General features: G+C 41.6%; 1 protein-coding gene and 1 pseudogene across 1 annotated transcript in view; both read left to right on the top strand.

Annotated features, from left to right (window-relative positions):
• Positions 1-1901, top strand: part of KANK1 (KN motif and ankyrin repeat domains 1) — a 124907-nt gene extending 123006 nt beyond the window's left edge. The window contains exons 13-14 of the mRNA XM_019555043.1: positions 4-89; positions 895-1901. Of these exons, the coding sequence (XP_019410588.1) occupies positions 4-89; positions 895-957 (149 nt within the window). The 3' untranslated portion in view covers positions 958-1901. The remainder of the gene's footprint in view (positions 1-3; positions 90-894) is intronic.
• Positions 1902-11129: 9228 nt separating this feature from the next.
• On the top strand, positions 11130-12473 carry LOC109323313 (annotated as a pseudogene).
• Positions 12474-27766: the final 15293 nt, after the last annotated feature.

Raw genomic sequence — 27766 nt, 5'->3', positions numbered from 1 at the left:
CAGCACTTTCAATAGCCCTAGAAGCTGGACACAAGGACATAGCAGTTCTTCTTTATGCTCACGTAAACTTTTCCAAAACCCAGTCACCGGTTAGTACAAGACGTTTCCTGTGTCTTTGAATTTGGAGTTTTATATGATGCCTCCCTGAGCTTAAATATTGAGAGAATCTTATGGTTTGTACAATATAGTGTCTGGAGAGGCCACACTTTACAAATACAGCACTGTATAAAAGGGGTAGGTTTTTTTGGTTAATCTGTGAATGATACCAATTCCTACATGCAAAAAAAACCAGTCTGTCTCTGGTCTGGTATATACTTAGCTCCTGAAAGGAACAGGGTGGGCTGCCCAGCCTACACAAGTCTGTTTATCCACAAGATAACCTTCACACGTTATAGATTCAACAGCCTGGTCATGGGCTGGAGAATATCTTCCTCCTGCTTTTTCCTCTGGGAGAGGATACAAGGTATGCTTTGGGTGAGAACGCGGGGCATGCTAAATCAGACATGCACATTGGCTGGCCAGTGTACGTGTTGTTCTGTAATGGTGATGCCTAGTACTGAGCAAGTCATCAAAGTTAGGCTAGCCCCAGGGTTGCTGCTGCCCTAGTCAAACTGGCAAATATCCACCAAGCATCCCAGCTCCCACTCGCCCTCATGAGAGACTGTTATTAAATGTTCTGCTGTCATAATGTCAAAGCTTCAGGCACTGTGCTATTGGTAGGCTGGCCCTGGTGCTCCTATACTGAAGCAATTTACAAACTGTTCCATTTAGACTAAAATGTAATTGTCGTCTTTATAGAGAGTAGACAGACCGTATATGAATCACTGTCTCTTCAGTGTACCTAGATGAATCAAATTTCTTTTCATCCACTGTTCTTTCCATTCCCCTTTCTAGGGCACGCCTCGGCTTGGCAGAAAGACGTCTCCAGGACCTACTCACAGAGGCACGTTTGAGTAGTGATTCAAGAATTCTAATAAATCTGAATGCCATCTCTAAGCTGCTAATTGTTACTGTTTTACAAAGACAGATACTGAATGTAATTGTCTTGTGCCTGAACTCACCAGCAAAGTGAAAGCAGAAACATAGTGCTAAAGGTAGAAGACTGTAAACTTGAATGTGTACAGCCAGACAGTAGTCAGCTAATAACATTGGCCAGAGCTGCTATTTTGCTCATCAGTGCATTCTTGTACACATCAACTGAAATCCTGTTTTTCCTTGCTGTAGAGTCTTCTGTTAAGTTACATATAGTTTAGGTACTTTTAAGCTATCCACACAAGTATGAATATATATATATCTTTTCTTTTGGACAAATGTAATGTTCTCAATGGCATATTTTTAATTATTCTCTAAAATATTTATATGTCCTGTACACAGAAGTGTTGGCAATAACCCTCTTCAAAAACTTCATTCCAGAATGGTTTTGAAATATTTTAATTGTTTTAAAATATGAAAGTTGCAGTTGATTTATGTAGTCAAGCCCCTTGAAACTTGGGCTGGTGGGTTGATGGTCTGAAATTAGCTCAGTAAGTTGTTACTGATTGGATGTATTGTATAACTTTTATATAAAAGATAATAGTATCTATAAAATTGTTGCACAGTATTTTCAACATTTTATACTCCTTAGTAATTAAAAAGTGACATGAAGAATTACATGTACTGTTACCATATTTTTATTAACTGTATGTCAGTGTCCACATGATCCATTCATCATGTTTATTGGAGATTAAGATTAAGGCTACCAGCTGTATATTCCCCTCTAGTGGAACTGAATGCGAGTCTTGGTGCATATTTATGGAATGCTATTACCTTGTCACATTCACTTTAGTCATATGTATTTAAATGTTTGAAGTGCCTTAGCCTCTTGCCATGTTTTCGGAATAAAATTTCATCATGCTATTTTACTCCTCTCTCCCTTTAGTCATGACTTGCTGTCCTCCAAAAGAACTGTGGATTACAACAGTAATGGTGGAAACATACCCAGCTGTTTGGATCAAGGAATGGGGAGACTGAATAGTTAAGAACTCCAGGGACCCTGTTTAGGCTGTTATCTAGTATCATTGCCTAATCTCTTGAGCTCTGATCAGGTTGCACTTGAGAATTAGAGGTTTAGAGAGTATCATTAGGCAAACAGCTCCCTGCCTAGCCATCTCCATGTGGACAGGTTGTAATGCTGAAATTAACTTTCCTGTTGGCATGATAGTTAACAGGCAACTAGTTTTCATAAGCATTTAAGCTCTGCTTTGAATTTGTCAATTTTCTCTTTTTATACATGAGTCTTTCAGTGTAGTATTGCTAATAATGCAGTAATCCTTGACACTGGTATTCCTAAAGCCTTTCACAAAGGCTGGCAAGTGTTGTTGTTCCTTTCTTGTGATGGGAAGATTGGGACATGGAAAGAAAGCAACATGCAGCATGTTAGTGGCAGAGGCAGAAATAAGGTTACAGGTGTGTTGGTCCAGTCACCTGTGTTAACATCAAGACTGAGGTGGCAAATACTGCAAATAAATTATTTTGTTGCCTTTATAATTTCTGGTGCTGGATAGGGGCTAGAGTAAGGCAGAGGGACATTCCTTTAGACTAGTGGTACTCAATAGGGCTGTGCAAAGCTTTGGTAGCTGATTCAATTCGGAGGAGATTTGGCTTGATTCGGCGGCCAAATCTCCAAATCCATCGAATCAGGAGACCCATTAAAAGGTCTGAATTGGAAGCCTCCAAATCAATTTGGAGATTCGGAAGTCTTGCAGCAAACAAAAACTGAGAAGAGAGACGAGGATGGGGTGATCTTCCATATATGGAAAAGGCTGAGAGGCGGGGAAAGACTGCTCAGATATTGACATCTTCAGCTGGCCGGTGACTGTGATCTTTCTCTGAGTCTTCCCTAACACACATACAAATTATATGAATTTTGCTTTTTGCAGTTTGAGGTGCAGTTTCCCAGAAACCCGTGCACCTATCTCCTTGAAAATTGGCAGGCTTCATGCCCTCAGAAGGGGCTACCATCTCTGTTTTCATTTGAATCTGCAAAAAAACAAAAACAAAAAATGAGTTACAGGTATTTTAGTGATTCCCCATTATAATCTATGGCCGAATCTCCAAATTGGCACTGAATCAAATCACTGTCCCTCCGAATCAGCCAAATCCGAAGCGAATACTTACTGCTTCGTATAGGCCTAGTATTCAACTTTTTTAGACTCAAGGCAACCCTTGGAAAATGCCAACTTAGCTCTTACTTGTTTTTTAACTATGAAAAATAATAGAGCAATTCTTCTGTTGCAAAGAACTGCAACAGGTCAGAAATGTTTTTTGACACTGGATTCCTGTTTGAAAGCTCTAAGTTTATTTTGTGATCATATGTGTATTTTGCATACCTAATAGTGCACACCTGGTTGAGAACCACTGCCTTGAGTACAGGGGTGCTAAGTTTCTGGCCCCTGGGACACATGAGGCCTGTGGAGCCATGATGTCCAACTTGTGTGACTCCCACATGGGGGGGGTGGGGAGGCGGTAGTAGCAATATGGCCACCTGCCCATGCTTCCAAATTACCAAGACCTACATGGTGGTTTGGAGCCAGGCTGTGGACCCTGCCCCTGGCACAGCCAGACTGGGTCTAGGCCATTCCTCCTTCCTCTCCTCCCCGCCACTGCCTCGTGTAGCCAAGCCACACCAGATCATCCAGCTAATTAACAGTAAGGATATAGCTGCGCTACATACTTGACCTAGGTCATCAGCGGCATGGTTAATCTAGATTGCGAGTATGCACACTGCAGAGTCCTGTTACTGTATCCTTGCTGGTGCTGCTGCTGTCTTGTGTGTTGTCAGGACAACTTAAAGCATATACCATAGTTAGCACTGCTATGAGCTGAGCCGGTCATTGAATTGTGAGAGAACTTATCAGTCAGTTTGACTGTCTGGGCACATGGAGGAATTGTAGAGAGCCACCTGGATCGCTCTCATTGGCTGTCTTCAGACCCAAAGATAAGACAGTCATGGAAGACAATCATTCTCAACTGTGAGGGATTACTGAAGAAAAAGGAGAGAGGCCCTGGAGGACTGTCAGCACTTGAGTGGTTTAGTCTGCATCCCCAGTTGCAAAGTAGACAAGTTACCAGCCTGAGTAAAAGCAGCTCTTGGGCTTTGGCTTTATACTTCCTGACATGCTAGATATCCTGGGATGGAAGCACTACCAAACTCAGGGATGAGGCAGGAGGTGAGGTATTGTGTGTGGATGTAAGTAAGTAAAAGCCTAAGTTAACGTGGCAGAAGTTATACCCCAAACCACTGAGAAGCAAGATACAGGAATGTAGCCCTCCAAGGATCTATCCACTTCCATTCCCTTGCCTTTCCTTTGTGCATCTTTAAATGTACTGTCCCCTGCTTACCCTTCAGCTGTCCTGACTGCATAAAGTCACTGAGTTCTTTCAAATGATCTGCTCCTCTTCTGCGCAGCTTCTTACTGCCTGTTCCAGGTTGCTTTTCAGACTTTTTTGGGGGGGTTGTTTTGTTTTTTGGGGGGAAGGAGGGTACCCTGGGGCAGAGGATCCCAGTATGTCCATGTTAGGATGTATACCTTCCAGTAGTCCCAAAAATGCCCTGCATTTAAGAAAAATCTGAGCTCTTAAAACTGCTTCCTTTATGGATCCATTCTTGTTCCCTGGCCCTCGACCTGGCCCCAGAACACAGAAAATTAGCATCTAATTAAGTAATAAAAACTGTTGGAGAATAGTTGCCAAAGGGTTAAGGAGCTATATGAATAGGTGCCCACTTGCTTTATTTGAATTGCAGATTCTGTGCTCATGTTACAGTCTGCCTGTGACGTTAAACTCTGCATCACCACTTGTTCTCCTATTGTAGAAACTCTCAAAATTGAGTTCCAAAACATCCTCCAAACCCAGATAGGTTCCCAGGCCCTAGGTATTCGCATCAAGTGGTGTAGTGCAAGTGTCAAACATGGGCCAAATCTGGCCATGAAACCTTACCATCTGGTCCCAGTGCTGCCCTTGGGTGTGATTAGATCTGTGTGGGGCTGATCTGTGGGCCAGATTGGGCCCTTGGATGCCTTCCTCTTTCCTTTCCCTTCCCTCTCTGCCAAGACACCTGATGCAGTAGCTGTTTCAGCCAGTGTGGGACCCACACTGGATGCACCATGGGTTCTGGAGTGGCTGGAATGGGCATCATGTGCCATGCAGTGGAGGTAGAGTGCCAGCTGCACTGCATGTGGTTGGTGCAGTCCAGTCAGGGTAATATATGTGGTGCCCACTTTGGAATGCCAGCCACATACAGCGCCCATGGACTGGCCCCGCACTACTCACCTGGCCTGTGGGGCTGGATGAGTTTGACACCCATGATGGAATGTTTAGTTGGTTACATTCTTCTGCTTGCTTACTTTGGGATGAGAGAGCAGTAGTCTGCTGCTGTAGATGTTGGTCAACCTGAAAGGTAATGGGATACACAGAACACTGGAGGCCTGTGAATAAAGGATTGGGCATAAGTAGGCCTCCGGCTTGGGCCTAGCTCAAAGTTAAATGAGCAGTATTTTACCTAGAGTCCAAAGAAACTGCAAGAACAGTGAACAATGAGCAGGATGGCATCATAAACTGTGCAGAGCATCATCATCATGCCAACAGCTTGACTATCTTCAAGAAAGGAGATATGTCTGTGTAGAAGCTACCAAAGTATCGCCCTCCTTTCCATATCGGGGAAAATCTTTTCCCACTTCCTCTTGAACCATCTTCTATCTTTTGCTAAAGAAGTCCTGCTGGAATCTCAGACCATCCTGCAGGGCAATTGCCATGACCTCTGTTGCCTGCCGGGTTCAAGAAAATGTCAGAAACAACATCAGGGCCTGCATATGGCTTTCATTGACCTTACTAAGGCCTTCGATTCCATCAATTGCAAAACCTTGTGGAAAATACTGGGCAGATTTGGATGTCCTGAAAAGTACTTCAGGGTCTTGAGGCTTCTCCACAACCAGATGGCTGCAACCGTTCTTTTAAACAAAGTACCTGGGGACTGGATAGACTTGGAGGCTGAGCTACCCTCTCTCTCTTGTACAGGAACAAGGTGCAAGCAAATGGGGCTAAAAGTAATTTGTGAGCAGTGTTCACAGCTGTTGTGCAGAGTATATATCTTGGATGGAAAGGTAATGCTTTGCTCAGGGGCAGACCCAGGGAAGTTGCAATATTGCAGTCACATTCCCCTTTTATTCCTGCTCCACCCAAAGTTTAAATCTGGCAGTGGCAGCAGAATTTCTGTTCAGGCCACAGTGAGGCAGTCACTTGATTCATGGGTCACTTATAATCTACCTGATTCTTTCTAAACTCTTCAGTCCACAGGTTTTAGCAGCCCTCTCTCCCTTCTTTTAATGGTCTCAAGTGTTCCACTAAGTACGCTCGTCTGTCTTCTGTAGTTGTGATGTCTGTTGGCTGCTTCTGGTCATGTGCCTCCTATTTCACAACCCTGCAGACCATTTTTAACTCTATCTAAAAACAATAACTCAAGTGAACATTAACTCAAGTGTGGCAATAACTTCCAGTGAAGTATTCAATACACTTCCAAGATGCTCAAGAAGGCTTGCTTTTGTGTTATCTCAGAGGTGTATGTTTAATTCTAATGATTGCAGGACTAAAAACATAATGTGTTTTGATGTATTTTGCCTAGTTTGTTGTGTTTTTAATACATAATGTATGATATAGCAAATTAGTGCATATTCCAATAGAGTTATTTGTTTTTACTTTATTTTTAAACTGAAGAATATAACTCAAAGCCCGTAACATATTAAACTTTTCATTTTTTTCTTACCTGGAGAAAAACATATTGTATTATATGTGATGATGCACCACCCCATCTGCCCACCTCTCCAAAATCTGCTCCTGACTTGCTTCTGAGAGCTGTTCATCTGGCACCTGTCTCCAGCATTTAAATTCAACCAAATATTTAGAGAATAAATAAAGCAAAATGTGGTGTTCTTTTCTTCTATGTGTTAAAAGTAATCACTGAGAGACGGGAAGATTTATGGCACATGCTAATTACCATGATGGAACGGGATGAAAACTGGCTTGCTTTAAATTCTCCACTTTAGAGAATGAGTATTTTGTTGGGATTATATTTTAGTTGTGGTAGCATAGGAACCAAATGTTTTTATGTAAAGCAGTACCTGCAATCCATGTCTGATCTGGCTATTGGAAGCTTTGTCATTGCTTTCCGCAACCTACTGAAGCACGTACTTGTACGCTAGGTAATACTGAGGACTCGTGGACTTGCCAAACAACATTTGGACATGGCACAGATTTCTATTTTCTGTTTCACTGAGAACATGATTTTTATTTAGCACTGGTCTGTGGCCAGAAACCATTTAGTTGTGCTTCCTGCCATAAGGAAATTACTAATCATAGGTTTTTCTTTTGCTTATGTATCATGGCAATGATTGTAAAGCCAGTAGATTATATAAAAAGCACACTGTTAAAGATTATGTTCTGCCAAAGATTATGCTATAGAAAACCAGCTCTTTACAGCATTTAAGAATCCTACAGGAAGTATCCTTGAACAGCTATAGTGAATAACATACTGAAATGTGTAACTTGTGAATTAAACATAAGATTTTTTTTTTTCATATTAAAAGCAGGTGTACATTGTCAAATTTAAGATGCACTTGAATTTTGATTCTTTTTAGTTCAAGAAGGCAATTTACACATTTTGGCTATCTTGTAGCTCCAAGTTAACACTTCCAAATTGACGCCCCTTCAATCAAGTGGCCTTGTCCAGGAATTTGGCATCTGTAGCCCCACAGCAATTACTGAGATGTGTAGGTGTGTCATTGCTTGGAAAACTTGGCCACTTATTTAGGTAGCTAATTACAGACATACATGTCTAAAATAGGATACCCACATATATCATTTTTAGCCCAAAGCTATCTAGCATGGATGGTGAGTGGGACATGTTGGAAATGAGATGCTATTTTTGTAGGGAAATGATGAATAATTAGAAGACGAAGGATTTTGGGTGAAATCTACTAACTTATTTCATTTCTTTCATGGCTGGACCTGACTCCTTAAGGTCTAGGTCTGAGGCTGCATCCTTCCAAAATTATGGGGTTTTTATATTGATTACATTCCATTTTATTTACATTTTTACTTAAATTATGGCAGTCTACATCCCAAGGTGTAGAAATGACCCAGAATTGGCACCTTGATCTCTTTGCACTTCAAATTGCAGAATCCGATTTTAACTCCAACCCATTTCCAGGCGATTGGCTAATCAACAAAAACTAATAAAGCAGTTTCTTGCAATAATTGCCATGGGGGAGGAGGGGAGAAAGAACAGATGCTGCTTTCAGTATAACCACATCTTTCCTATCATACACTTAGAAAAAATTCCAAGGCAGCAGAAGCTTAGTGCTTGTTTATGAGAACAAGTACCATCCATGAATACATGTATAGTGCTATATATAGTGTGTTTGCCAAAGGCAACAAAATCCTTCAGCAATGTCTGACCTGGAAACCTATTAGGAATTCACAAATCAGGCAAAATAAAGAGTAAAAAATAAATAGTGATTACTGCCCTGGAATTTCATTCTCTTGATCATCCTCTTATTGCCAAAAGCTAGACATCCTAATTATTTCACACCTTGAAAGCTAGTTCTCCAGACAGGAAATACTTCTGAGTTCACAGGGAATGCCTATGTGCAGTGATGCCTGAGGCAACCAAGGTTTAATTCCATCTGTTGGTGTTGAATAGAATTTATCACAGGTGGTTGGATTAAGGGGTTTACCAAATATATTGTCTCCACATTGGAAAATGTACTGAGATGGTAAGTGCTTAGTTTCTCAATACAGATCAGACATCAACTAATTCTGTCAGTCTGACCTTGACACTGTCTCTGGACCTTCATAGCCTAAGAGAGGTTCCAGCGTGCTTATGGGACTGAAAAATACTCGGCCTGTATTGGCAAACTTCAGCATCCCTAATGTAAATCAATGACAAGTCCCATCCCATTAGCGAACACCAGGTCATGCTTACTGTTGACTTGCCTTATAAGACTAGAACCAAAATATCTGATCTCAAAATATTTGTCCACATGAGATGAATGACGAGGCCACTTTTGCCTCAGCAAATAAATGTGTCTTTAGAGATTTTAGAACATCATCTAATTTTCTACTCAAGGAACTGAAGTTATCCTGAAGCTCGTGGGGGACCTCCAGTCATAGTACTTCTGAATGGACACCAAGGCCATGTCCACACAAGCATGTATGTTTGTTTCCCCGGGGACAAAAAGCAGCAGCACACCTTGTGTCCTTGTGCCGCTGCTAGTTGTGCCCGGGGAATGCCTTTGCCACATGCCCTCTGGCATGTGGCAGGTTACCTCAGGTGGGATAGGCACTGAGCTGGCCTCCGCAGCCCTACCTGGGGTCCTGTACCTCGGCACGCTCCCCTACATGTATGCTTTGGTGTGGGCCGCATGTTCCCGCTTTGGGAAAACTGCCCTTGCCCAGTTTCTCCTGGCTTCTGGGGTGCTGGAGCAGCAGAAACGCTCTGGCTGGCAGCTGAAGCATCTCACTGGAGGACCAAGCCTGTTTGTTCCAGCACATTTACTTTTCCTGTGTTCTGTGCTGGGTTTTTTCTGGCACTTTTTTTAGCTACCAGGAAATCCTGGTAGCTAATTTTGCCCCTGTGCTGCAAATTTGCAACATGTGACACATTTTAATGCTCCACATGTGGGGTTTGTGGTACCACAAACTGCACGTCTGGGTGTGGCCTATGGGTCCAACTCCTTCATTAGTTTACACTATGGACTTGCTTCCTGATACATAGTAGCCTATCCTGGAGAAGGTACTGTGGTTATAGCTCTCCTCGCTCACTTACGAAAGGCTAATGACAGCACTACCTTACTGTAGCACTTGTGTATGCTTCAGCTGTCCCATCCCCGTGCCCCTTTAGAGGGGCATGTGTGTCTGTGCATATATATAGGCAAGGCAAAACTTCATCCTTCAAAAAACTTGTGCTTTCATCCAGGGCCAACCACAGTATAGACCCAAGTTTAACTAAAGACAAAAACAAGTCCTTGCTAAAATAAGGCAGAAGACAGAAGATGGAGCCTTACCAAACCCCCTAGATTCAAACACTTTTGAACATTTTAAAGTTTAGGTTTACAAGTGATGTTGTGTGTTGAGGCTTGGACCCATCTTGGAGAACCTGGAAAACTATGCTTTGTACATATTTATGAGGTCCAGAGCACACACTGAAAGAAGCTCTGTAAGAAGGTTCATAGATGCTAGGGTAGGAAGGGGCCTCCCCAGATCGCTGAGTCCAACCCCCTGCTTAGGCAGGACCCCAGCCAGATGCCTATCCAGCCTTCTCTTAAAGACCCCCAAAGTTTGAGTTTTCAGGTCCCCCAAAACTTAAAGACAACAGCTCACACTCCAAAAAACGGCTGAAGGATACCTGCAGAACGACTGGAAACTTGCAAACTTCAGAAGCCCCACTGTTGTCAATACCTGGCTGGCAAATGAGGGAAAGCTCCCATCAGAAGAGTTAAAAAAAAAAGAAGAAAGGAAAAAAATCATTTGGGTGTATTGTTTTGTTTTCAGACTATAAGCACCTTGGGATGTAGACTGTATCAGCTGATACGTTAATAAACTGTCCAACTCAATGGATTAGAGCTGCCATTCTCTGGATTAGAGTCTCTACCAGAAGAGAAATGTCTAACAACTTAGCTCTGGTACAGGGAAGACTGGTTCTCTGAAACACATTCATGAAAGACTCCGTTTTACCTTCAGCAGATGTGAGGGTGTCCTTCAGGAAGAAACCACATATGTTCTGGGAGGTCCATGCCTCAAAAAACAAACAAAGCAGCAAAAATCTGAGCAGAAAAGTACCCAGTAAAAACCTTACACCAAGCAGTTTTAGTCATGAGTAGTTGAGGCCTTATTCCTTCTCAGCACTTGAGTCATCAGAGAAATTCCTATAGAATTCAGTCAGTTTTAGTTAAATGTACTGAATGTATAAAGCTATGAAGTTAATACATGTGGCTAGTTATTTACTAGGTAAGAACTTAAGAACTGCCATTTACTGGGTCAGACCAGAGGTCCAGCTTGCTTTCTGCAGAGGTGTGGCATCATTTAAGGGCAAAATCATGTCTGGCCGTGGCAAGCAAAGAGGCAACATCCAGGCTAAGGCCGAGTCTAGGTCTTCCACAGCAGGGCTGCAGTTCTCTGTAGACCATGTGCACCATCTTCACAATGGCAATTATGCTGAGTGAGTGGGAGCTGAGGCACCAGTCTATTTGGCAGCAGTGATGGACTACCTGAAATCCTGGGATTGGCTGGGAATGCTGCCTGGGACAACAAGAAGACTTGGATAATTCCCTGCCACTTCCAGCTGATGGTTTGCAATGATGAGATGAACAAGCTGCTGGGAGGAGTCACCGTTGCTAAGGGCAGGGTCCTACCCAACATCCAGGCAGTGTTCCTGCGTAAGAAAACCAAAATCTCTGTGGATTTGAACCTAGAGTTGGAAACGTTCGTAACACAACACCTCCCCGCTTCTGTAACTCCCTCCCCTATCCTGAGTGGCAGAGGAGGAATACTGAAAAGGAGAGTGAACTGGGTCTGACCAGAGTTTTTTCCACTCTTCCTCTTTCCAGTATTTAAGATCTAGGAAGTTCTGATTCAGACAACATATCCCTAACTCTGTTGCTCAATAGCTACTGATGCCCCTTTCCTCCAAGAATTTGACCAATCCCTTTTTGAATCTGGCTAAACCATCAGCTTCCACAACATCTGGTGACAACAAGTTTCACACTTTATACGCTGGGCACATGTATATGTGTATTAATGCACCATTGCTACTGTGCATTCAGTTTAATACCTCTATATGCAGTACTACATAAACATGCAGTAGCAATATTTTTGTGATGCTTAATAAACAGTAGACTAATTCTATTGTGCATGAGCATTGTTTTTGCCATGATGTGTGAATGTGCAGTAGCATTAGGCTACTGTGCATTAAGCATCTCATGTAAATGTGCTCACGGTGTGAAAAAGAACTTCCTTTTGTTAGTTTTAAAATTACCACCTACAAGTTTCATTTTGTGACCCCTAGTTCTTATAAGGGATGGTAAATAATAAATACGTTTTACTTTCTCTTTGCCATTCAGTATTTTGTAAACCCTTACCACGTCTTCCCTCAAGCGTCTTTTTTCTATACAGAATAGAGCTAGCCTCTCTAGTCTCTCCACATCTGGAAGCTTCTCCATACCACTAATCAACCTTGTTGCCCTTCTCTGGACCTCCTCTAGTTCTCCTATATCCTTTTCAAGGTGAGGAGACCAGAACTGGGCACAGTATTCAAGGTGTGAACACACCATGGATTTATAAAGGGGCACACTGATACTTTGTTTTGCTTACAATTCCACTCTTAATAATCCCTATTTTTCTCTCCTTTTTGACAGCTGCTGAGCACTGAGCTAGTGTTTTGAACAAAACTGTCCATAGTGATTCCCAGATCTCTTTTCTGTGTGGCAGCTGATGTAGAGCCCATCATAGTGTAGATGTAGTTTGGATTATTTTTGCCCATGTGCATCACTTTACACCCATCTACATTGAATTTCACCTGCCGTTCAGTTGCCCATCTGCTCCATAGTGACAGATCCTTCAGTGTTTCCTCACATCCCGCCTGGGCTTTTATCTCTCTGAATAATTTGGTGTCATCCACAAATATGGCTACCTCACTACTCACCTCCTTTTCTAGATCATTTATAAATATGTTTAACAGCGCTGGCCTCAACACAGATCCCTGCTGCTTGCTTCTTTCCATCCTGAAAACTGACCATTTATTTAGATAATAGTCTATGCATTCTATCATTAAGCCAATTTCTAATTCATGAGTTGACATTCTCTGTGATCCCATGACTACCTAATTTAGTTAAGAGCCTTTGTAGGAAGACCTTGTCAAAGGCTTTTCTGAAGTCCAAATATATGTCAGCTAGATCGCCCCAATCCACCTACTTATTCACACCCTCAAAGAACTCTGCTAGGTTGGTGAGGCGTGATTTTTTTTTGTGACAAAGCCATATTGATTCCCCCCCAGTAAATCATGTTCATCCATGTGCTGAACAATTCTTTTTTATTATTAGTGTTTCTACTAAATTTTATTGTGTTTAAGCTACTGTGTTTGCTGTGTAAGTTATTACAATTTTGCTTGTTATGACATAGCATATCGGTGCCTCCTGGCTTCATGTCAAATACAGATGGTCAGAAAGAAGACACAAAATCATGTAGGAGTAGAAGGAAATGTGGAAAGGCTGAGCCAATACAGCCCAGGTCTAACACATCCTTAAGATGCTACAAAAAGCACGCACCCTTTAAAAAAGATTAAGTGTAAAGAAGCTTGATAAATAGTATTATTTGATATTTTGTGCTATGAGACCATTAAACAAGATGTGCTAAAGGCATAATAGTTTGAATATAACGTTAGATGTGTCAGGTGTTTTGCTCTGCCTAGATTTTGGTGAGCTTTGAGTTCACTATCTTAAAACTATTTAACAAGATTTTGCTTTTTTTAAAAGTAATTTTTTCATTGTTCACCTTTTTACATGGAAAAAAATCCCTATTTTTTATGTTTTTAATCCTGTGGTATGTGAAGGGAGGGAAGGGGGGTCTGTTTCCCTGTTGCAAAGAGATGATTAACTCCTATGTGTTCTTTGGTTGTAATCTAAAGCACTTAAACACTACACATATTTTATTGTCTGTTCCATCACTCTGTTTGTTACTGCTCTGCTCCTCAGTTGAGGTCTGCTCTGGTGTGTTGGCTGAGTGGCACTTTGCTCATTCTTTACTGGATGCTACTGATGTGCATTTTTCCCTTTGTGTACCAAGCAGAGCCACTGTCATAAAAGAGAAAATACCTTTTAAGTAATTTGTGTTTATACAATAAAAAGTGCCCTTCAGAGGTGAGGAAGACAACTGGATCAAATGCCTGTAAATAAGGGCATTGCTGTGCTCTTAAATGGAAAATTGTTAGATAATGTCTCCTATTGTCAGTGAGAGCCCCCCGCATCTTCCCGAGGTAGGAAAATAAGGAGAGTTTTATTCAACAGGGAGTGACTGACATGTTTTCAAAGTAATGCACAGGGAATTCAGCTGAGGAACTTCCGCTGATCTGGAAAATGTGCTTAATTTTAACTATTTTATTATCTTGTCTTTTTTTGTCCCTAATTACAGAAATATTCCCTTCTGAAGCAAAATAAAACCATATGCTTAACAGGTCCAACAAAATGATTTTAACACTCATACAATGCCAGTAACTTCATTGGAATGATTCATTTACTTCATTCACATGCCCTAAGTCAACTGATGATGATGATTATATACAGTTCTGACATCTACATTCTGAGATTTGAAGAACACCTTCCCTAGGTACCATGGGTGAGTGAGATGCTATTGTAGGGAGATGCATTTCCATGCAATTTTTTGAAATGTGATCAGGCTGAGTAAAGGACCTCAGAATTTGGTTCAAGAAGTATCTCTTCTTCAAACCATAAACCACTTTTGCATATTTGTCAGGAAAATTTGCCAACTCAACCTCAAAATGTGTACAGCTGCCATTAATTATATATATGCCACTGATTAATGATACATTACCACTTTAGAAGAAGCATAAAAGCTACAGATTATACTAAACTGGGAGGAGTCACAAATATCCATATGCTTGAGAGGTAGGACAAAGAGGTTGAAAAAGATTAGAAACTTGGGAAACAATAATGTTAATTACTTTTTGGGCAAATTAGACTAATACAGCTCAGGAAAAATAATGCAAATCACAGCTTCTGAGAGGCAGTGTGGGAAAAAGCCTAGAGAACTTGGATTGCCAAAAGAAATTTTAAGTGGGAACAAATCAGATCAAGTTTGTCATGTAAAGGGACAGTGAACTTTGCAAATTTGCATAAACTCAATTTGCAAGCCCCTCCAATTTGCATAAATTATGGATCAGGAAAATTATCCTTCCTTCCTACATGCTAGTAGTTTTGATGTAACTGCATCTGGAATGATGTCTCACTTTGGTCACCTCATCATAAAAAGAATGGCAAGGTGGGTGCTCAGGGAAAATGGCAACAAATTACTGGCAAGCTGGAGGGACTGTCACAGAGAAAGGTTCGTGTACAGCTTGGCTAAGAGATAACTACTTTAAGCAGGAAATGTAAAAATAGACTATATGTTTTTAAAGGGTGTAAACATCAAAGTATGAAGGCAAAGTATAAAGAAGAAGTAATACAGTAATTAGGTGCAATTAAAATAAGAGGATTTTTGCATCTACTACAAAACTGGATTCAATTCCCAAAAAGACCTTTGTGAACACTGGTTTGGTGGTGTCCCTGTGGACATTGATTGATCTGGTTAAATTGCTCAGTGTTTGGCATAATTACTAGTATACGTTCAAGAGCAACCCAGGAATAGGAGGGGGATGTACATTGCTGATAAGGATGGAAGTGCCTTGGTTCAGCTGTTTGAAGAAAATTGCACAGCACCTGCCCGTTATGTGTCTTTTAGTCTTTTTCGTGAAAGCTAAACTTAGCCCCAGACCTGAAAAGATGATGAATGGCCTGGTCTTGAAACTTGGCATATCTGCTAGCCTTGGTCCTTAGCTTCTCTTCCTCTGTACTGGGTGTTTCTCTAAGGAGAAGAGAGACCCCTGGTGGTAAGAAATAACAAATGTGCAATCTTAGCTTTATCAGAGTACTTGTGCAAGGGTATTTCTAACATATTGTCCCTAAGTGTTCTAGTCTGACGTTACATTTTATTTTCTCTCTCTCTTTCTCTCTCAGAGTGTTCAGTTTCTGAGGTTAAGAGACTGCATGCATGAAGACTCAAATTTGTCCAAGTATAGAGGACAAGCCTGTACTAATTTTGAATGACAAGTTCACTGCTTTTCTTCCTAATTCTTTGCCTTACTGGGGAGTTCATTAATACTCTGTAGAGGAAAGAGACTAACAGAGAGAACAATGGCATGCACCCCAGCAACCTAGAAGGTCTCCAAAAAAGTACAGATAAGCTAAAAAAACAACTCGAGCACTCTCCAAACATGGGAATGTGTGTTCCCCCGGGACAACTACCAGCGGCATGTATGTGCTCTGGCATGCAACAAGTTGCCCCAGGTAGGACAGGGCAGGATGGCCCTGGCAATCTTACCTGGGGCTCTGGGGGGCTCCAGTGGCAGCAATCCGGGTGCACGGAGCCTGGCCAGCAGCTGCAGTGTGGCTCTGGCAGGCCAGCCTCTGGTTTTGGATGGCACATGCTGTCTCCTCGTGTGCCACCCTGCTTTTTTCTGGCACAGATTTTTTTGACACAAATTAGCACCATGGAGAATGCCTGCATATGCAGCACATGCGGTTTGTGGCACTGCAGACGGGTCTGCAAACCCACATGCACACTTGTCTGGACGTACCCCAAGGGGCCCAAGCTCTACATACAAGAGGAAAAACTTATTTTTAGGTAAACATGAGGTCAAATTAAAAGCATCTAAGCCTTATTTTCAAAAGAGACTAACAAGCAGGGATCCTGGTTTTCTCTGATCAAAAAAAAATCTCCAATTTTCAGTTTTAAAAAAGTAACCCCAAATCCACATTTTCCCAGAATTAAAATGAAACACCACTATATATACATCTATATATTAGTGGTGTTTCATTTTAATAATGAAAAAAGGGGATTGGGGGTACTTTTTTTACTTTGAAAATTGGGGATTTTTTCTTTTATTGGAGAAAACCAGGATCCCTGCTCATTAGCTTAAAAGTCATTGAGAGTGACTACAGCTTAGGTTTCCAAATGGCTAAAAGTCATGTTGAAAATTATACTTAGATTCTTAACTCACTGAGGTGATTTTCAAAATTTTACACTGAGAGCTTTCCCCTTAGAGCAATGTAGGGGAAAATCGGTCAAGATTTTGTTTTTGTCTTTTTAAGTTAATCTGAGCAGAAATGTGAGGTGTTAGGAGTGTATAGTCCAGTACATGGGAAATGAACATTTTTGTGTTTGAGGAGTTAATTATTTTGCTTGTATGGCAGAATTACCAGTATTTTTTTTTTCCCACCAGGCCATCAAAATGCATTTTTTAGTTAACTGCTTTGGAAGCTTATAAGGGAAATATGTCTTTGATGTCCAACCAAGCCACTTCCATATCATCATCTTGTTCCAGGGAGAAAGAATATTAAGGGAGAACAGCAATTAGGAAATGAAGGACCAGCCCCTCCGTTGTGGTCAATCTTTGTAGGCATATGGACTTCAGTGGCACTGCACCGATTTACTTAAGCTGAGAACATAGCCCCAAAGATTATGAAAGAAAACCTTCAAAAGTAAGCATCTATTTTTACTAATTGGTAATCATAAACCTGAAGGACCTATAAACTTTGGTTTCTTCAGAAAAGGATATAAAGGGAAAGACAACTTGGAACACAGACTGGGAAAAGATTTCTATGGTCTGGTACTATGGAGGTTATGTTGTTGCTGTGATGGGCCAGGAATGGTTCATGAAATATGAGGGGCAAGAATTGTGAGTGTTGTCCTTTATTGTCTATGTATAGACATAGGCAAGCTTTCAGTATCATATCCTTCCTCAGGCCTCTGGGAAAGCAGCAACCACAGAATAGTTTTCTCAAGTTCTGGTCCTTTCAAGCATGGGTTGTAGTTGTTTGATCCTGCTTATAGGTCTCAGTGTGGAACAGTAGGTAACAACCTAGGGTATGTGGTCAGTGGGGGTTTTTCTTGTAGTAGGCTGCTGCGGGGCATCTGTTTGGCTCTCTCAAAGATGCAATCTATTTCTCTGCTGAACTGTCCTTGCTGGGTAAAGTCAGTTTTCAGTTTGGCAGGATGGGTGTCAGTGTATTCTCCTCAGAGCAGATGTGGTGGTATCTTAGGGCTTGACAATCGCTGCTTTTGGGGTATGTGTGGGATGATTTCTGGTTTTGTGGATGTAAGTTCGGTGGTCGGTGGGTTTTTTGTATATAGGGGTTTGTGTAGTGTACCCTCCAGGATGTAGAGCATGATATCTAGAAAGCTGATGCTACTGTATTCCAGAGGGAATTTGATTAAAGGGTGGTAGTTGCCAAACCTGCACTGGATATCACAAAGACAGTCCAGGTGTTCAGTCCAGATAATGAAAATATGAAGAGGCTGACATATTGAGGAATCATCCTTGTGCCCATAGTTTGGATGAAGTGTTGGTTGTTGTGGCTGAGGATGAAATGGATCATTTGTGCAATATGTTGTGGCTGCAAATCTGAGTGTAATCTTTTTTCCTGCAGGTATTTCAGGCAGGCAGCTGTGCCTTCATGGTGTGGGGTATTAGTGTACAGGCTGGTGATAAGTGGCCCATTGACAAGTTTGCCTTTGAAGTTTTTTGGTCAAGTGCTGACAGAGGTCATTAGAATAATGAAGCAGTTAAAAGAAACTTTGTGAAACTCTGATGAAACAAGGAAATATCAGGATTTGGAAAGCTAGGAGTCTGAAGGACCTTTTGTATTCAAGGTGTAACACTGAACAAATGATCATAGAAGAAACAGCAGATTGCCTTTTAAGGTAGGGACTCTATAATCTTCAACATCTTATATAAAGAGGGGCAGGGTGTCAGGTCATATGAATAAATAAAAACTCAGTAACAAAGAATAACTAATATTCTGCCCCTCTTAATTGCCACAAGCCTTTTCCATGAGAGCTGGGGAGGGGAAGAACCCTAAATCTGACTATGCCCCAAGTACAGGCGAAGCATGGATGTGATTTTCCCTGGAGATTTCTGACCCAGTCCCATCTCTGCCCCCTCCTTCTTTCCCAGCACAGCTGATTGTGTGTGTATTTGAATTTATGTGTAACCAATAATTTCCTCTTTATAATGATTCTTTCTCATGAGTTTAATTGCATCAAAACTTAATCAAGTGTATCAAAGCAGTCATTAAATTGCTTAGGGAAGGATGGTGTTGGACTGAACCCTCTTAGAAAAGGAACGGTTTCCCGAGTTCAAGTTGTGTGCTCTGACACTGACTTATTTTGGGGGCCTTGAGTCAAGCCTCTAGCATCAACTTCTTCACTGTAAAATCTGATTAATGACACCCCTCCATAAAAGGCTATTTTATTAAAAAAATAATAGATGAGAAATTTAGAGGGTAGGGACTGTCCTTTTATTACTTGTTTGAGCAGTTCCTAGCACAGTGGCGTAATACATCACAGTAATACAAATGATGATAAACATAATGCTTATAAAATCCTTTGACTAGGAAAGATCCAGAATATTCCTGGTAACAACACTATTAATTTCTATGATAGCTCAGTCACTCTTATGTTAGTGAACTGTGATGTCACAAGGGTGAATATACATTTTTTTTTCTGAATAAGTTCTTCATATTTAATGTTCTTTACGTTTTAAACTCAGGTTTAAACACAAATGGCAAAACCAATCTTGCTGGAGTGCATGAGAATAAATATCTATTTGAAAACTGCTTAAAATGTGTATTATTTACTCAGTGGACTAGAACATTGCCAGGCCAATGGTCTGTCAGGTAAATACACATTCAGACAGTTTTTAAAATGTATATCATTTACTTGATAGACCATAGCAAGTTCTACAGAGAGGAATTATGGCCTATTGTGTAAATAGGTATTTGGACAATTTAAAAAATGTATCCTATTTACCTCCATGCACTTGATGAAAATTCTTCTGGTAAGTCATTATTGTGCATTCATTGACGTTGCTTTTCAGTGCGAATAGCTTCTCTGTGTTCAGTGACTTTACATATAAAGAGAGGGAAAGCAAAATGTTGTCTTAAATCCTGGTCCTTGCAAAGACGCTATTTATTTAAAGGGACCTTTTCTGAGCCTGCAGCCATGACCAGAGGTGTAACTAACTGTTTCAGCATCCTGGACACTGAGATGAGGGGGAGTTCCAAGGAAGTCTTATCTTACCCAGAGATCCCAGCTCTTGCTGCTAGGTGCAGGATCACTGCACCCTGAGTGCAGCAGCTGACTTGGGAGGGGCTCTGGGGTGCTGCCCCTGCCCTCACACAGCAGTTTCAGCAACCCCTGACTTCAGTCAGGTGTCAGGTCTATTTTCATGAGTTCTGCAGTTTCAGCAAGAGTTGCACAACGGGGCTCAAATGCTTCTTTGTTGTCACCTGCAAGCGAGGGTTTCTAGGAGGTAACAGAAATCAAGACATCAGTCTGAACAGCTTCTATAGCCTTCTCAGAAATGGCCAAAACAGCTGCCTCTAGACAAAGCTGGTGAATTTAAAATTAGTAGCTTGTTAGTTGTAACAATATGTCAGCTTTCTAAGACAGTGGTTCTCAGGCTCATTAGATTCAAGGCACCCCTCAGAAAATGCCAGCTCTGTTTTCACTTGTTTTTTGATTATAGAAAAATAATAGAGCCATTCTTCTCTTGCAACGAACAGACAGACCACAACAGGTCAGAATGTTTTTAGCACTATGGATTCCTACTTGAAATACTTGGATTGATCTTGTGAATCATCCGTAGGTGTTTGCATCCCTTAAAACAGGGGTGGGCAAAATGCGGCCTGGGGGCTGGATGCGGCCTGCCAGGCCATTCTATCCGGCCCGTGGGGCCCCTAAAAAATTTAGAAAATTAATATTTATCTACCCTGGGCTGCCTGTCATGTGGCCCTCGATGCCAAAACTTGGTAAGCAGCCCTCTGCCCAAAATAATTGCCCGTCGCTGCCTTAAAAGGATTGTCGCTGTGACACCCTGGTTGAGAATCACTGTGAAGAGTAGTCCTCATCATAGAAACTCATATTTGCTCTAAATTTACTTGAGAGAGTGTGTGTGTGTGTGTGTGTGTGTGTTTGTGTACATAATATTACACCAATGTATATACGCAGAGAGAGAGATCATTAATACATTACTGAATGTATTATGCAAAATACACTTCTAGAAGCAGAGGAAGTATTGCTAGGGATGGACAATTACCTCTGTGTACTGATTCCTCTTAGTATAGTATAATAATGAGATGTCTCTGTAAAACCTTATCGTCTTACACACTTCTTTCAAAATATGACTGAATAAAGGCTTGAAAACAATAATTTAGTCTTCATCAAAATGGTTCAAGTGGGACAACTCCATTTGAAGTGGTCTGGTCTATCTCACCTACAGAGTTGATTTGAAAGAGAAAAATAGGGAAAAAAATGGGACAAGCTCAGAGCTCAAAGCACACAATGAAGCAGGACAAGATTTTGCTCTTAAGACGTGCTGCTCCTGCTGACTTTAATGGCAAGTCAAACAAAATTAAGTAAATGAAATATGCCCACCTGAGAATTCAGTCCTAAACAAGTTTTTCTTTTTTTTGGATTTAAATAATAAAAAGAAATATATCAGCTTATGCAAAAAGCTGTTGCTATCTTAACAATTCATTAGATTTCCGGTCATAAATAAGAACGACTCAGCAACAAAAAAAATAATCAAATACAAATAATGAATTAAGGCAGCCAGGCAATAAATCAAAGCAGTAAAATCAGTCACTTAAGTCACTCAGGAACGTACTTCTAGTCTTCCCTCAAAAACCTGGAACATCATCAATTTCAGGCCATTTCCCCAACAAGAATATCAAATCATTAGAACCTGTACAATTTTAAGAATTGTAGGTAAGAAAGCAACTGCTTTATAATTTGAAATGATCTATTCATTCTTTTAAATACTAATTTACACAGTGGCCTTGTCTAACCAAGTGGGAAGTCAATTGTAGCCATTAAGACATTAAAGATCATAAATAAAAAGTAGCAATTAATTGTGCAGCTTAATTTAAGAGACTGAGGTTTAGTTTGTCACATTCTTCTGGCAGTCTATCAAATTCAGCTCCATTACAGACGTCTTGCGTTTCAATTGATGTTGGTATTGAAATCTAAAGGCATTCAGTGCAATCGTCCTATTCTCTGATAAAGGAGCTCAAACATATAGATGGCTTCTAGGATTCTATCATTCACATAGTGTGAATTACAAATGTTAGAAATGTCAGTTTAATGAGTCATGTAAGCAGCCTCAATGTTCTAAGTCACTGGTCCAATTAATGTTTTTAAGTGTGCTTAAAATGAATAAGAAGACTGATCTGGAGCAATACAATGGGTTCCTCCTGCATGCTCTTCTACTTTTTGTTTTATAAGTCAAGCCTAATAATGCTTTGAAAATAGCTATCAAAAGTAAATTATTAACAGCTAAAAATCCGAAGCAGCCTGATAGCCCATGCCAGTTTTCCAGCTTCTAAATATGGAATGAAATGATTCAGGCACACAAGAGGAAAAAAAAACCCAAACAAACCATGCATGCAGACTTCAGCTATTTAATTGGATAAACTATTGTTTCTAATATTTTCCTTATCCCTGTTACTAGTTGTAATAATAATAAGCTCAGCAGAGATGAGCTGAACATTTGCAATTACTGGAAAGGGAATGGAGGTTTCAATTTGATTTGCTTGACTGTGTTTACTCTTTGTATTTCACTCAGCAAGGTCTAGGGGAGTCATTTTGTTTCCAGCCAATTTCATTTTTGTTAACGTTATAGAACAATATTGCTGTCTGGGTGCACACCCTTGCATGGGGAATGTTCATCTGTTTTTGCAGGCAGGCATTCATTTATTTTTATGTAATTTTTTAAAACTATGTAAACTAACCTGGATTTCCCCAGCCAACAAATTTGTATTTATTCAGACTGCTATTTCCAATGTTTCTTCTAACTAGCAGTTTTGTTGGAGTTATTGGTGCTTTTGTGGCTATCTGTGGCAAATGCCAGGAAGGACTCTATAAGCACAGTTTGCACTAAAACATCCTCATTTTCTGTTCCTGAAGCAAAGGGACTGAGACTGACAGCCCCTCATACGCGGCATAAAGGAAGAATATAAAGACTTTCAGCATGTTCCTTTGATTCCTGCCCCCATTATAAGAGGCAGCCATATCCTGGCCCATAGTAAGAAGATGCATTAAAAAACACAGAAGCAAAATGAATACCCTTCCTGGTCACACAAGTTATGGGGAGAAAATGTGGAAATATAACATAGATGCATCAGTAGCTGAAATGCTAATAGGGGAACTTCTTACTATTTAAATACAAGTGGGAAGGCAGTGTCTGCTAGAAAGAGTAATGGAACATGGACCCATTGATTTTAATGAGAATGTAACTGAGTTACTAGATTCTAGGTGTAACTGGCTTTACATTACCTGGTAACCTCCTAACACAATTTTAATTTAAACAGTCCAAAACTTACACAGCAGAGAAAGACCTAAGTAGTCAAAATGTGGGGAGTTTGGAGATGTGGGCTTAGATTTGGACCCACTTTTTCTGTTAAGGAATGGCATTTGTTTTTGTGCAAAAGGTTTTGCAAGCTTAAACTGAAATTAGAAGCAAAAGTCTGCCTGCAGAGTAGTGGTTTCAAACTTTTTAGACTCACGGCACTGCTCAGAAAATGCCAGCAGTTAGCTTTCACTCCTTTTATGAGTATGGAAAAATGACAGAGCTATTCTTCTGTTGCAAAGAATTGCAGACTACAGCAGGTTTTTGACACTGTGGATTCCTCTATGAAATTTCTGTGGTTAGTCTTGGGACTTACGTAGGTGTTTACACACCTAAAAGGGAAAATATTGCATGGTACCCTTAAAAACATCTTGTGGCCAAGAGAACCCCAGCTGAGAATCACTGCTTCAGAATATGTATCAAACCCAGCACTAATGGCCTCCTGCCAGCAGCTTCAAACATGTCCTTCTGGCTGGAATACCAAGCCCTGAGTTCCATTCTGAAGACAGCACAGTGGATCCCATGGAAAAGACTTCAGCTTCCTCATGTTAGAGAAAGTTCAAAGTAAAGAGCAAGCCAGAGACAGAAAATTAACAATTAGAAGGGGAAGGAAACTGCACAGTACAAAAAACAAGTAAAACTCAAAAATAATGTGTGGCCTGTTTATGCCACCTACTGGATTTTTATTGAAGTATATTTTCAATAGGTTTGGTTTGTTAACACTACAGTCATGTGCTCCAAACCTACAGATACATACACAAGCAGAGCTACTTGGGTGATTACCCCCATTGAATTTAATGTGAATTACTCACATGAGTACAAGACCATGGGTGCTGAAATGTTCACAGGATTAGAGACATGATCAGCAGTATATTACTTCTGCTAATTTGATTGCCTGGCTACAGCCAGGACATAGAGGGCCTTACACACAGGAGATAGAAGCTGGGCTCCTCAGAGGTCTAATGAAGTCCAGCAAAACAGCACAGGCTGGTAACACGTCAAAATGAATCTGCTAAACTAATGCGTGACACTGAGCCGAGTACTTTCCCACAATACCTAAAAGATTGGACTTGGGAGTTTAACAACATAAGAAGACCAAGGTAAGGTGCCCCATAAGTCTGCTTCTTACTCTTTTTCTCTGTACACATCTAATGACAATGAATTGGGTATTGTGTGCATGTTGTTAGCTGAATTACAGCATATCAGCACTGCCCAGGTTTGGGACCAGTGATAGCAATGCAATGTAGCAGGTGTTGTGCTTAAACAATGTACATTGGTTCCTGGAGAATGCAGTCCCCTTTTTTTTTTTGTAAAATATATATATATGAGGTCATATATATCTACACTCTGAGTATCACACCACAGAGAAAATCTTAACCCGTTACAAAAACTGCATCCGTGCAGCCTGTGCACCCGTACAAAGGCCTGCTGGCCACCCAAACCCATTACAATATCCGCCTTGCACGCTACACACACAGCCAACCTCTGGGCTCTCAGATCAGGCAACCCTTTCCTTTCATCCCCACCCTGCTTGTGGGGTCACATGCTCAGTTCGCCTGTTGTCCATGCCACTGTTACTCCAGCTCCCACTGGAGGACCCGCTGCTGCTGTCACTGCCCTCAGTTCCATTTGTCTCTTCCTCACTGTCACCACCCCCTTCCCTGCTAGGGGGAAGTTGGAAGATCCTGTCCCACGTGTCTTTGTGCCAGGTGGCTTTGGCTGCATCGTCTCCATCCTCCACTACCAATTTCTGGTAATAGGTCTGGTGTTCACACAGCACCATTTTCACACAGCCTACAACCTCTACATCCCTGTGCTTGTACAACAGGAGATTCCTGGCCTTTCACAGGGCGCTCCTAATACAGGATGCAAACTGGTTGAAATGTGCCAGTGGGTTCCCCTAGTGTTTGGTGTTGTGTCTGTACAGCACTGCTTCTCTGGTTAGCCAGTTGATGCTGGTCACTGCTTTGCAGAGCTGCTTCACCCTTTTCCATACCTCCTTGGTGCAGGTATACAGCCAGAGAAGGTGGTCAATCGTCTTGGTGGCTCCATGACAGTTGGGCCACAGGCAGCTGAAGCGGATATTGTCTCCTTTTTCTTTTAACCTCCTCTCTAGCTCCAACTCTGTCCTTGGCTGCTTCTTTTCATTTGTATCTTGAGTCCAGTATGTGTATCTTGGACACGTAGGGGGTGAATGGGGGTGCACGTGCACCCCGAGAGTGCCAGTGCACCCCCTGACCAGCCGGACTTGCTGCTTAGGTGATAGGCAGGAGGCTAGGCCGATTGCTGCAGCCGCTCCTGAAAGAGGCTACAGCGATCGTCTACAGCAATCGGCTGTTGCAGGATTGGCCATGGGGGTTCCCCCGCGCAGAGAGATCATACCCCCCTGGTTGGCAGGACTGATTGCAGGGTAGAGCACATGCCTCCCTCCCCCCCCGATTAAGGTGGCACCAGTCACCCATGATCTTGGATCCAGTAAATCTGTATATTTCCATTGATTTCACTGAGAATTGGATCAAGACCCTTTAACAATAGTCAGTCACTCTAAAAAAATGGGTGAAGTTTGCAGATTTTGTTCTGCATTGGGAGCTTGATCCAATATCACTTGAAGGGAGTAGATTATTTCTGATGATTTCAATGGGAGTTGGATCAGACTTCAAAACAGAAAGCAGAAACAGCTTACTCTGTATTAATTTGCTTCAGATGCAGACTGTCATATTCATCATTCACTGAATTGATACGTTTTATTTTTGTTCCATGTGAAAGTTGTGCTTGTCTTTTTCTTGATCATTCCAGGACACGTTGACATACACAATATTGAACCATTAAAGTGAGGTTCAATCTTTTATTCCCATCCAGTCACATAATGCTGAGTTTTTCTTTTGCTTTTCTTTGTTTGGCACTTCAGTTGGTGATCAGCATCACATATATAGGGATTCATAGCAGTGAATTAAATGTAAGCTCTCTAGAGGAGCGGAAGCCATGTAAGTATCTCAGAGATACTACTTAAAGAAAATGTCTTGCTGCAATGCATTTATATACAGTATTAACTAAGAAACACAGTTTAAAGAAAGACACTTTTCCTATTTGTTCCTTTCCATCTCCTGCTATGCCACTGTTCTGTACCCTGAGCATGACTCATACTGACTTAGACTCTTCCTTTCAGAATATCAAAACCAGGGAAACATAATGAGATGTAATACAGACCTCCAAAAATATAACCTCCTATAAACCTAGTTAGATTCTCTAAAGCCCTGACCTGTTATAGCCACTATACTTTATATAGGCCAGATACCTTTTACATCACTTCTGACCTTAAGACTGGTCCTGACTCCAAGAATATATTTCAAAAGGTACAATGCAAAAAAACAAGGAAGATCTGTGGGAAAAGGCAGCCAGTTGCAGTTGACCAGAAATGAGTGGCTAGCTGAAAGAACTAGGCTTTAAGGGGAGATTTCAAGGCAGAGATAAAGATATAGAATAGTTTACATAAAATTTTAGACTGAAATACAATTAACTATCTATTGTTTATTCTGTGTACATTATTTTACATACTATATATAGGTATTTTATAGTTTATAACCCACAGAGAGTTTGTTGTATTTCACTATGAAATGGAGACACAAACGTTAAGGTATCAAAACAAGGTGGCTCTTGAGCAGTGAGATGAGCAAAGAAACCCTTCAGAGCAGACCTGATGGACTGCCTTGTATTTGAAAGCTTGTCTACCTCTATCCCAACTATATGGCTGGCCCCATAAAAGGTATTGCCCTAAGAAATCCTTGCCTCAGCCACTACAAAGGTGTTTATGTGCGGAAAGATTCCTGCGTAAAAAAGAAAAAGAGAGGCTCCTTATGCAGTCTCTGATTGTACTGTTCAACCAGATCAGGCAAGACTGAGCTCTTATGCCGTTTTACTGTTGCCCGCCCTGCAAGGCCAGCATCTCTCAGAGGGATGGACTTTCCCTCTTGTGCGCATCAACAATATAACTGCAGCGTCTTTACTATTGAGGCAGAAGGAGAGAAAAAAATTGATGCTCCAATGCCAGGGTGAGTGCGCTGGCACTGGGGGCCGTGTTTATCATGGACTTTGGCAAGGGGATCAGATGGCATGGTGTCTCCCCACGCCACCAGCAGGGCAGACCCCTGCTCATGGTTGTGGAATTGCCATCCTTGGAGGTTTTTAAGACCACAAAGCCGTGGCTGGCATGATCATGGGGACAGTTCTGCTTTGACCAGGGGGCTGGACTACTAAATGACCTCCTGAGGTCCCTTCTAACCCTCATTTGCTGCCTGGCCCTTCAGGGAGCAGAGGTGCTGCTCTGCCCTGAGGGCGGAGAGACCTAGGGGCCTCTTGCTACCAAGCAGCCTGAGCCTCCAGCGTCCTCAGGCCGCCCGCCCAACCCTAGGCCTGAGGCCTGCCGGCTGGGCGGGAAGGGCGAGGGCGGGTAGGGGGCGGGGCCCGCCGGCCCCGCCCCCGCCCGCGCCCGCGGAAGGT

The sequence above is a fragment of the Crocodylus porosus genome, unplaced genomic scaffold, assembly GCF_001723895.1.
Source record: "Crocodylus porosus isolate Cpor-Errol unplaced genomic scaffold, CroPor_comp1, whole genome shotgun sequence".
Lineage (NCBI taxonomy): Eukaryota > Metazoa > Chordata > Crocodylia > Crocodylidae > Crocodylus > Crocodylus porosus.
The sequence above is the reverse complement of the archived record's forward strand: the minus strand, read 5'-3'. Positions and strand labels throughout refer to the sequence as shown.